Consider the following 12425-nt stretch of genomic DNA (forward strand, 5'->3'; position numbering starts at 1 on the left):
CTGAGAGGGGACAGGGCGGGTTTCTCCCGCTCGCCCCGGATCCGGTCTCCGCAGCGGCTGCGCGTCCCAGCCGGGGCTCCGCCGGCCCGGGAGTGAGTCGCAGCGACAGGAGGACCAGAGCAGCGGCCCGGGGTTGGCCCGGGCTGGGAAAGGAGGGACGGAGCCGGGGGGAGGGCGCAGGGGGCGGGGAGGGGTCCCCGGAGGAGAGAGATGACAATGTCTCTCATCCAAGCGTGCCGCAGTCTGGCTCTCTCAACATGGCTGCTTTCCTTTTGTTTCGTGCATCTGCTCTGCCTGGACTTCACCGTGGCGGAGAAGGAGGAATGGTACACCGCCTTCGTGAACATCACCTATACGGATCCCGAGCCCGGGGCCGCCGTGGCGGGCGGCGGTGGCGGCGCCGAGCTGCACACGGAGAAGAGCGAGTGCGGGCGTTACGGCGAGCACTCGCCCAAGCAGGACGCGCGCGGCGAGGTGGTCATGGCCAGCTCGGCCCACGACCGCCTGGCTTGCGACCCCAACACCAAGTTCGCCGCGCCGGCCCACGGCAAGCACTGGATAGCCCTCATCCCCAAGGGCAACTGCACCTACAGGGATAAGATCCGGAACGCGTTCCTGCAGAACGCCTCCGCTGTGGTCATCTTCAACGTGGGCTCCAACACCAATGAGACCATCACCATGCCCCACGCAGGTGAGCAACCCCGGGGGTGCCTGGCGGACGTGGGGGAGGGGAGCCCGAGAGGCGTCTAGAGAGATCTAGCACCGCCTCCCTGGCACCTCCGCCTGGGAAGTCCGTGCAGCACCAGAGACCGGTCTCTTATGAACCTATTAAGTTTTGTTGTGCGTCGTTTGGGGACAGGGAAGGCGGTTACGAGCAGGAGAGGTTTCAGCATGTTGGGGGAGTATCAGAGAGTCTGGTTAGGGAGAGGGTTCACAATGGGGGGGGGATTCTCCCCAGGAGAATTTGGGGAGTGAGGTTTGGGAGACAGGGCTGGGATACTGCTCTTGTTAGTGACCATCTCAGCACCTGTTTGGAACCGGAAGTTCTGATAACTCTTGTCTGCGCTTCGTTGTGTGTATCAGATATACTTACCTGGTGCGAGTGTTTGTTCTATCAAGAGGCAGGTCAAGTTACCTGCCTGCAGCTGACTGCCTGCAAACTGCTCCCAGGAAGAAGTCAGGTTTCAGCCCTTCTCAGGAGCCTTGCTGAGACCATAAGTAAATAATGTTCAATGTACCAGCTCAGGATTGTCATCTAGGGAACCGGCCTGATGGGGAGCAGGGGTGAAGCATTGCAATGCCCAACAAGCCAAGAAGAGCCACAAACTTAGAATTACTTTCTACTGCTGTGCCGGCCTTTGCCTGCCTGGTTTCAAGAAGCTCTAAAGAAAGACCTTTGTCAGTGATCACAGGGGCCAGGACTAAAAATAGGCTTTCTTGTCCCAATTCAGCAGTCTATGAGCAGTGTTTTGGTGAGAGAAGTAATAGAAGCAACAAGGCTATGTTATTTATATTTCTTAGCACAAGCCATTGGTTGTAGGAAACTGCCGTCTTTGAGCGCAAGATGTATTTGAGATGTGGGTCTTTTTTTTTTCCTCAGAGTATTTCCTGAGAGGAGGCTTCTGCAGGCAGGAGGTGGGAGAAATAACTGGAGCGTTGATCTGAGCAGAGTCGTCCAATCAAAACTATTGTTGCAATTAAAGGCCAGGCTTTTAATAAGCAAAGAACTGGGATGGAACACCCAGATTGGTTGTATATGCAGACATGTTTTTTTTAGAGACATGTCTCCCTTTCAAGAGTTCTTATCTCCAGTTAGTAAGATATACAATTAATTTGCCCGCAGTAATCAACGCCAGCTGTTGTGGTCAAGGGCGTTTGTTAACTTCCTGGAAAACAGGTTGGGAGGCAAAGTGTCAGAGGCTTATGAAAAGCCAGAAAACAGCATCATTTTCATGAAGAGGGGCCATTCATTACCTTAGAAAACTTCCAACCCTGCATGTTAGAGCCATTTGCTATGTTTCCTTGAGCTCAGTCACTCTTCCAGGGAGAGGCCTGTACTCTGACCTTGAGTCATAGGACCCCTGTCAATTCGATCTCCAAGGATATTTGCACTATGGAAGAGTATCAGAATCATGTAAGGTGTCTTTCAATTAACATTTAATATGGAAAATATAGATTCAGGGAGTGGGAAGTAGGGCATGCAGGGGTTATTCTGGGTTCTGTAAACACCAAGGTTGTGAGTGGAATTTACGGGTTCCATAAATGCTCTTCTGTGTGTGGGTGTGGAATCTTAAACTGAGCTTCTCTGTGCACAGCATAACAGTTATCATTTGTTCCTGTCTAAGAAACTGTTTTCAGAACAGCAGACACACTGGATCAACTAATGGCTCACCAGTCTTGAAGAAAGCTGTAATTTGATTTTCTACACAAAGGATGCTTAAGGCATACTGAGAAGGAAAGGCTTGGTAGTAGTCTAAAAGTTAATGTAATATTTCTCCAAGTCGTGCCTGCTGTTAGCCTTGAACTCCCTGTTATGCCTTGGACACATTCCCACATTAGTCAGAGCAGGAGACTTCTACAGGACTGTGTTACGTGTGAGCAAGGTGAGCACACGAGTTTGACTGTGAGTCAATGCCTGCGCTTTCTTCTAGGAACTGAAGGCTCAACTTTCTCCTCATTAAATATGAGTCAGACTTGGGAATTCACTTAGGAAACCATATACAGGTTAGATGCTGATGGACTTTGGTTATTTCATGAGCTTGGAATGCAGGACACCAGGGGACATGATTGTGGCCTTTTAAAATCCAGTCCCTGAGTTTAGAGGAAAATTAAAAGCTAATATTGCCTTATGTCTCCGTGAGTGCCCTGAGTTGAGGAGTCAATAGCCTGGGAGGGGGGGGGGAGAAGGCTTGGGTTTGGAATTCTGGAGCCTATAGTGTTCATCTCCTGTGATAGAGCCCTAATCTACCAGACATACAAAGTCAGCTAATAACTTCTCTCTCTCTCTCTCTCTCTCTCTCTCTCTCTCTCTCTCTCTCTCCCTCTCTTCCCTTCTTTAAGATTTTTTTTTCTTTTTCTGAATCTGTGATTCTGAGTTTCTGTCATGTCTGCTTCCTTTCTCCCTCCCTTCCATTTCTATGTATTAGTTTCTTGCTCCTGGAGTGCTTTACTATGTAGATTTGGCCCAGGTCCTCACAGATCATACTCTTCCCAGTGCTCACCATGGTTGCAGTAAATCTCACTGACTACTACTCCATTTATTTTTACTGCCAAAAAGCAGTCCACATTTTATTTATTGTAAGTTGATGGGAACTGGGTCATTTCTACCTTGGAGTTTTTATGAGTGGTGCTGTTACATATATTCTTGTGCCATCGTTTGTGTGTGTGTGTGTGTTTCTAATAGGTTTATATTGAGAAGCAGAATTTCTGGGTTACATGGCCACTCTATGACTTTTAAGGAATTGCCAGATTCCTTCCCCATGCTGGTTAGTTTTTTGTTAACTTGGTACAGATTAGGGTCATCTAGGAAGATGAGGCCTCAGTTGAGAGAATGCCCCATAAGATTGGTCTGTAGGCAAGTCTGTCAGGTATATCTGTGATTAATGACTGATATGGGAAGGCCCAGCCCAGTGTGGTCAGTGCCATGCCTGAGCAGATGATGCTGGCAGGTTTATGAAACATGGCCCTGCCAAGCAAGCCACTATGCAGTCCTCTTCTATGGTCTCTGCCTCCATGTCTTAATTCCTGCCGTTACTTCCCCCAGTGATGGATCGTGATCTGATAGTTGTAAGATGAACATGTTATCCTCCCCAGGTTGTTTTTGACTGTGGTCTTTATCACAACAATAGAAAGCAGATGAGCGCATTTCTTAAGTGTCTAAGTCATTTCCGATCCCTTCCACTAGTCACGAGGTGTCAGTTCCGGAACCTCCTTGATGGTGCTTATGATTAAATCAAGATGAGTGTGAGGTGCTGTCTTCATTACAGCTCCATTTTGATGACAGTTACTCTTTTGTTGACATGGTCCTGCTATACAGCCTAGATTGGCTGCAAACTCACAGTCCGCTAGCACCAGCTGCAGAGCCCTGGGGCTATAAGCTTGTGCAGCTGGAACTGACTTCATGGTGACTTCTTTAAAACATGCTCTCAAGTCATCTTTCCCCTTTCATTTTATTCTCCTCCCCCTTAGGTCAGCCACTCATTGTTCTGTCCTAGACTTTTAATTCATGTGACTTTTGTTCAGGAAAGGTGGGTACAATTGCATTTACAGTTCCTCAATAGAGTGGTAGGAGACATAGTACCTCTAGAGAGTGTATCCATGGACCAGAGCAAGAGGCTGTCCAGGAACAATGCCTCCCCTGTGCAAGCCCTAGCCTGAATGTCTAGATGCATATAAAAGTGGTGAGACATCTTGGAGGTGATCTGATGCCTGCCCCACAGCCTTCCTCCAGGGTCCTTTAAGGGAAGGACATCAACGCTTTCTGTAGGCCTTTATAGAGAGCCTGTTAACTGGAGCATAGGGTTAGAGGAGACCCCTTGCCTTGTAAGCCTCTGCGGTTTTCATGCTGTGTGACTTTGATCAATTTAGTCAACCTCTCGGGGCTTGAGCATCCTACGTTGTGGCAGAGGGTAGCAGTGTCCACCTGAACTGCTTGTTGTATAAATTTCATGGGTTAGTATGTAGATAGCTGCATCTTAGCTGCATCTGAGCTGGCATTTGGCAAGGACCTCTCACTGGACATGGAGCTTTCCATTTTGGATAGGATGGCTGGTTAGCAGTCCCTACAGTCCTCCTGCCTCCACCCTCTGGTATAACTTTGTATGTGGTTGCTGGAGATATGAACCCAGGTTGTTATGCTTGCAAACACTTGCTCCACTGGATCAGCTCCCCAGTTTTACCTCATAACTCAGTGACACACAGCAACAAACAGAAATTGAGGGACAAACCACCAAATCCCTCTAATGACCTTAAAAAAGAACTCCTAATTCATTCTTTCACGCCTTAGAGACAGAGCAGTCACCCCATTTCTAGTGGCCACCTCCATTATTGGAAAGAGAACACTGGGCTCTCCTGATAATTGGGAAGCTTTTTATTAATCTCTGATTACACTGGTGCCTTCTCTAGGCTGAAACGTCATTGTCGCCAGAATGAGGACATGCAGGTTACCTGTGGTGAATCCCCACGTGTGTAGCTCTCTGTATCTGAGTTACCATCTGGAAGAACTTATATTTTTCCTGTTTCCAAAGGCTTTAGTTGTTAGCTTTCTGTTTATTAATCAGTAGTGCACAGTTAAGAGGTAGATAGACTTCCAGTCGTCTAGAAAGGAGTTTGATGGCTCCTGGGAGATGGGGGAGGGGAGAGGCTTTAGAAGCTACAGATTATCTTCAGTTCTTGGATAGAAGGCAGAGAGAGAATACATACATATTCTTGACTTCTCGAAGTTCAGAAGGAGCAAGGAGCTAATGGAAACCCTGCTTGTGCCGGCGGATATGTTCTAATATCCACTGCATGGGTTCCTGCTACCTTGATGGCTCTTGCTTTAATGGCTAGTCTCCTTCTGCCCTGACCTCCATATAGGACCTAGCTGCTTTGCTGACATCGATTTTTCTAGAGTATCCACCATGCTGTTTTATTTTATATTTCCCATTAAGGTCCACGCTTGTCTCTCAGCATAGCATAGCTCTTTCCTAGGGTAATGCTAATGTGGTCCAAATCCTCCGTACACTGTGTCAGGGATAACCCAAGAACTTCTGTGTTCAGCTTAACTTTCACAGGCTAAAACAGCTCCCCTAATTAGTCTCATTTCTACAGATGGCCTGGTCACACAGACAGTAAGCTGTAGATCTAAGCTACAGATGCAGGTTGCTTGCCTGTAGAGTCTATGCTCATAGCCTAGATGTATGCCTACAGCCATTCCCTTTTGCTTCCTCTCAACTCAAAACCTATTGCAGAAACTGGCTGTGGAGAGTGGTCACTAACACTGAGCACAGGACAATGCTATAGGGTTCATTCTTGTTTGCAATATGTTATTGAGTCTATTGAGTTGCAAACCTATTACCAACTGTAGAACAGCATTCTGCAGTAGAGACAGGACCTTACATTCAGGCTCTCCTCCTCCACATCTGCCTCCAGCCTCCAGCTCATCTTTTGGCCTGGCTTAGTCACTTTCTGTCCTTGGTTGCAGTTTTCTTCTTTATGGGATGTAAATTTTGGATGAATTGATCTCTAAGAACTATTAGAAATGTCCTCTTTATGTTTTAAAGCATCAGGGTTTATTTACTAAGATTCAATTTTTAAAGTTTCATTGCCTGTCTCCCTCCATGGCAAGATGTAGGGCTGCTTCTAGCATGTGCTCTGTGCTCACTAGCTAGCTTGAATCCTTGACACCTTTCATGGCGTCTGGCCAGCTCCATTCGCTCATACTCTCAGCCTTGGCACGAGTTGAGCATGTTTGCAACCTCAGCCTTACCACGATCCCACTAGGGGTAAGGAGATGAAATTGCAAAAATCAGACATGGTTCAGAGAAGGCAAAATGTTTGCACTTTAAAGTGTTTAGAAAGGAAGGGGTTTCTTTGAGATGCCAAGCTTTCTCTGGCACTGGATTGGGCCTCTGATTAGGGACCCTGGACGTTGTAGATCCACCAGTCCCTGTGTTCTGGTACCAGTAATTTCTTAAGGGCTTTCCCAGGCCTGAGGTCACATGGTCTGCTGTTTATCCATCTGCCTTCACTTCAGCTTTCTGCTAAGATTTATACATAAGCTCTGACCTTTATGCTTGGCCTTCAGTTCACACACCCGATCACCCTCCCGGCTGGTTTCTGTGTCCTTGTTTATTTTACACTAAACCCATAATTCTCCCCCATCGTTCCTGGCAGACAGCAGTCCAACAGTCAGGAATCGCAGCCTCTGTTATTAAAGGCCATAATTCATCAGTGGTGTTAAATAACGTTCTTGGCAGTGTAACTTTATATGGCCTAAGCATTTCCAGAAACTGAATGACTGATTTACACATTTTCTGTCACAGACATCCATGTGTGAGGGATTTGGAAGGACTCTACCCCCAATTCCTAATCATTAGTAAGAATTTGGTCATCATTCTAGGTTTCTCTCTCCTTAGAAATCCCCTGAATTCTCGAGAAACAAAATTTTATTGACCGTGAAATCTAGAAAGATCATGAAAGAGCTCGGAGCTTTCTCTGCAGAGCTCATGTTTGGAGCTTTTGGACAGAGGTGGTCACACCTCTGGTGTGGGGCTAATGGCTTAGAAGCCAGTTTCCTCATTTAAAAGGAAGAAGCTCAACCATTGCAGTCACAGTTCTGGTCAAGAACTGGTGTTTTGACAACACCTAAAAGTCTTCAGTTTATCTCCGGAAGAGGCATTTCATTTTTTATATCCTCTAAAGAGGGTCTTGTTGCTGAGTGACTAAGAGGTGCTGAGGCCCCTTGTCTTCCCTAAGTTGAGAGAAGCTAAACTTTAGTTAAGATGAAATGCAAATCTTTAGAGTATCTCAAACCTTGAGGATTTACTGTAGCACAAAACTCCAGAAACAAGTCACAGTACACGGAGGGAATGTTCCAAGCTCTAGTTATGAGTGCTGTGTTGAGTGGAGATCTTTTCATGGGTTTGAGATACATGGACTGTTAATTTAAACTTGGATGGACTAACCATTTAGTGGTTTAATTTGTGATAAGATAAATGTGCTACCTATAGTGCAATAAAAATATTAACAATATTGTGATTAGATCTAATCTTGCACCTTCCTTCCTCCATTTATTTATTTATTTAGTGTGTCTAGCTGTGTACACATGTATGGGAGTGCACATGCCATGTCTTGTGTGTGGAGGTCAGAGGGCAACTTTCCAGGAGATGTTTCTCTTCCTCCATGTGGGCACTCGACTAAACTCAGGCCCCAGGCTTCGCAACAAGCACTGAGTCATCTGGAAGATTTAATTCCTAGTTTTCCTACAATAAAAGAAAATTATTTTTTCCTCATTGTTTCAAATGATGAACTAATTTCTGTACATAAGGTTTTCTTCTCTGGTTGGCCTGTCCCATGATGCACAGTGCTGTGCATAAAGTCAGTTTGTCCGGAACCAGGAACTCGCCTTCTTGTATGCTCGGCACTTTTATATACAAGGTGTGAACATATATTTAATAGCAATGGTGATTTTAAAATTTCATTAGAATTTCATTTGAGACGACTCCCACCACAAATGTGTATCCATTCTGTAAAAAAAAAAAAAAAAAAAAAAAAGTAGGTTCCTGGTTCAGTTTTCATCTAAGAGGAAAAGGGTATGCTGGTGACAGACCAAGGGACATAAGAGATCAAAAGTGTCTGTGGTTAGATGTGTGCATTATTTATTGTCATTCATCTGATGAATATGTATATATGTGTGTGTGTATACATATATATAGAACAACATATATACTAGTCTTTAAAATTATTTTAAAATACATATGCCAAATATAGAAAACAATATTTTTCAAAGAACCAGAGTTTCATCATGCTGTTTGTTAGAACCATCAAGCATGTTTCTAGGTGTAAGATTTAAAGTTTCTCTGGCTTCTTTTGAAAAAGTGAAAAATTAAAAATAAGGTGAGGCCAGATGAGATGGCCTAGTGGGACCCAATGCGCTCCTGTGGCCCCATAGTGCTACATGTGATATAGACACCCATGCAGACGGAACACCAGTGTTCAGTTAGTAAAAAGAAAGATTAAACATTTTAAAAATCAAATTCTGGGTGGAGGTCTTATCCCATCACTTGAGAGGCAGAGGCAGACAGATCTCTGATTTTAAGACCATCCTGATCTACAGAGAGAGTTCCAGGACAGCCAGGGATACACAGAGAAGCCCTGTCTTGAAGAACCAAAAGAAAACAAAAGTTAATAATGAAAAGTAAAATTATTCCTTTATACAGTGTGGTGATTTGAAAGAGATCTCTCTTATATTTGGGGCATCTGAATACTTGATACCCTGTTGGTGACACTGCTTGGGTATGTTAAGGAGGTGTGGCCTTACTGGAGGAAGTGTGTCACTGGGAGTGGGTTTTGAGGTTTCACAAGCCATGCACCCCTTCCAGTATGCTGTGTTTGCTTGCTGCCTGTGGTTGGAGATGCTGTGGTCAGAGGTTCCTGCTGCAGTGCCTGCTAGCTTCGTGCATGGCTCACTGTCTAGTCCCACTGCCTCGCTATTGTGACATTGGTTCACTATTGTCCCTCCAGAGTGAAAGCCCCAAATAAACCCTTCTTTCTATACGTTACCTTGGTCATGGTGTTTTGTCACGACTACACAAAAGGGAATGATACGTACATATACACATGCACTCATATGAATATAATATGTACATATAAACATGTACATGTATTATTTGCTATCTGGAACTAAGGAAGAAAATATAGACATGTTATTTAACAAATCCAAAAGACACATCAGTCATTTCCTTTGCTTCAGACAAAAATTGGTGTAAATCTTTCCTTTAATCTGATTTCAGTGCCAAATAGAAACATTTGAAAATGTTGAATATTTTAAAAGGCAGAGGAAGATAAAAATGACCCAGAATCCAACTATCCACCTGCTTTTGTGTGTGTGAGGGTTTTGCCTGCACCATTGTGTGTGCCTGGTAACTGCTGAGGGCAAACGAAGGCCCTGGAATCCCTGGAACTAGAGTTAAGGACAGTTGTAAGCCACCGTGTGGGTGCTGGAAAGTTAACCTTAGGTCCTCTAGAAGAGGACATGCTCTAACTGCTGAATTACCCCTCCAGCTCCTACTCTGTTTATTTACTCACTTCATTATATTGATTTTTTAACCAAATAATTAATGTATATTATGCAAATATGTATTTCCAGATTTTAAAATGTTAATGGTATGTTTTGAAATTTTTTTGATATCCCATATTTTTCTGAGGTATTTTTGCCTCGCTCTAAAACCAAAGGAACCTCCTGATGTAGCTCAACTCAAGCTCCAGAACAGCTCCGTTAGTCAAAGGCTTTCCAACGTGGCTGCAGAGCAGGTCTCTGCGGTGTCTCTCTAGCCTGTTAGTGAACTCTTTGAGTGCTCTCATTGTAGGGAAGCCATTTTCAGTCATTGGTGGCGACGCTGATGCTGACTGGTCTCATCCCAGCTTACAGGCATCGCGAGGCTGCAAGCTGGATTAGTCTGGAAGCTGATACAAGTCACAGGAGGTGGAGAATCCAAAGCAGTAAATGACAGAATCATCCAGCTACAACTGTGCTATGCCCTACCCCTCCTCACTATAGAGTTCTAAGTCTGGGGTTATTAAATGCAAAAGAGCAGTAGCGCTCAGAAAACTCCGTTTTCATTTGTGGTTCTACCTCAAATTGGCTGTATCCTTGGAAGGCTGTCCTGCTCCTCTGGGTCTCATTTTCTACCACTGGACCCTTCTTAATAGGATCTTGGTTTCCATCAGTTTCCTCCCCCTGATTGTAAACTGGAATCAGCTGCAAAGTTGAAAATTTTTGCTCCCCAGACCAGTCTGCAGAGAGCCTGATATATCAGTGTGGCATGAGGCGAGCCCTGGGATGATGCTAAGATTGACAGATAAGATTGACGCCAAGATTGACAGCCACTGCTCCGGACAAAAGTTCCCTCAAGATTGTTTGCTCGCTGCTGCTGTCACTCAGTGCTGTTGTTTAATTGATACAAAAATATTACAAGAAACAAAACCATGTAGTTCAAGTCCCCTCTTCCAAGGACTGTAAGATGCACAGTTAAGACTTTCCAGGCCCCACCCCATGGCGTCCCTATTTTATGTTATCTTATTTTTCCTCATTTATATAACATGGATGTGTTAATTAATTTTATATTTTCTAGCTGATACATAAAATCTACATATATCAATGTGGTATAATGTGGTATTTCACGATATGCATATATTGTATTGTTTGAAACAGGGTAAGTCTATCTTCAAACATATATCGTTTCCTTAGAGTATAAACATTCAAAGTGCATTCTCTTTTCTTTTTAAGATATGCAATATATTATTGTTATTTATGTCGGCATCCTACTATGAGTGTCCCCCAAGCTTCTTACTCCTACCCAACCGTAACCTCTCCACACCCTGCCTGCCTTCTGCTCTCCCTGCCCTCCCTCTGCTCTCCCTGCCTGCCCTCTACTCTTTCTGCCTGTCCTCTGCTCTCCCTAAGTTCTTCTACCACGTGGCTCATTATTAATGGTGTAAAGAAATTATGTGATTGTTTTGAGAGTTTCAAGATCCCACTTGAAAACATGCAGTAGTTTTAATTTATTAATTTCTCAAAGACTATGGGGGCCACATGTTCAGTAAGTATTATTAAATTGTGAGTTAGTGGCTCCACAGTAATCATGGGATTTTGGCAACCAGCAATGAGCTCAGGAGATGGTGTGCACAGTGCATGTTTGAGAGCATGCAGTGAGTCTGAAACAACAGTGAGCCATGAATGGTTGTGACAAAATGATGAAGTGAAATGACGTTTGATTTAAATCGTTGGTACGCTAAGTATTCATTGTTTTACTTACAGTCTTTCACTCTGAAGAGGGTGAAATGCCTCATTGTTTTTACCATTAGGACAAAGCCTTATCTCTCTCATACGGTTGTCAGTACCTAGGACAGGGCACAAAATAGACAATGGTGGTGGAGATGGTTCATGACCCCAATGCCATAGGAGACTGGAGATAGAAGTCTGAAGTCAGCCAGCTGGTGAGCATGCTTGCCCCGCCCAGCATCTTTCTAGGAGGAGAAAGGCAAGAGGCGAGCACTAAGAACCGAATGGCTGGACCAGATGCTTGAGAGCTCAAGATGCCAAACTTTAACCCCAACACTGGAGTCCTTGTTTGTAAAATGACCACAGCAGATTCTCTATCAGAGCTGTTGTCTCTCCTAGGATGTAGTGTAGCCACAGATCAACTCTCAGAACTGAATACAAGTGAACTAGGATGATCATTAAAAGAAATGTATTCTGAAGACAATGCACCTGACCACCAGCGTTACTACCGTATGAGTTCCAGTGATCATAGCTTTCTGGATTTCTGTCCTCCTGCCCCATAGTAGACAGCTACTATTCCAGTCTACTCTCCAGAGAGCACACAACACACTTTTGAAAATACAGACGTAAGCCAAGCACTCTCCTAGTTAGATCTTACAAGAACTTTCCATTAAGCCAGTAACCAAGCAAAAGGTCTCACCTCGACCTCACTGCTCCTGACCCTCCACCCAGAGCAGCCTCCTCCCGCCATGAATCCCTTTCCTTTCTAAGTGTCCTTTGCTTCTTGCCTTAGATGATTTAGGCTAGTTCCATCCCCCCCCAAAATACTAAAGTAGAATTATTTAAACAACTTTTATACATCTGGAATATTTGATAGTGATACCAAAACAATAACACACACACACACACACACACACACACACACACACACACACACACA

General features: G+C 44.6%; 1 protein-coding gene across 1 annotated transcript in view; it reads left to right on the forward strand.

Moving 5' to 3' along the window:
- The first annotated feature begins 210 nt into the window (after window positions 1-210).
- The window catches only part of Rnf150 (ring finger protein 150), a 223540-nt gene continuing 211325 nt past the window's right edge, over window positions 211-12425 (forward strand). Inside the window, exon 1 of the mRNA XM_028786301.1 lies at window positions 211-691. Within this exon, the coding sequence (XP_028642134.1) occupies window positions 211-691 (481 nt within the window). The remainder of the gene's footprint in view (window positions 692-12425) is intronic.

This window comes from Grammomys surdaster, unplaced genomic scaffold (genome assembly GCF_004785775.1).
Source record: "Grammomys surdaster isolate TR1022 unplaced genomic scaffold, NIH_TR_1.0 125463, whole genome shotgun sequence".
Classification (NCBI taxonomy): domain Eukaryota; kingdom Metazoa; phylum Chordata; class Mammalia; order Rodentia; family Muridae; genus Grammomys; species Grammomys surdaster.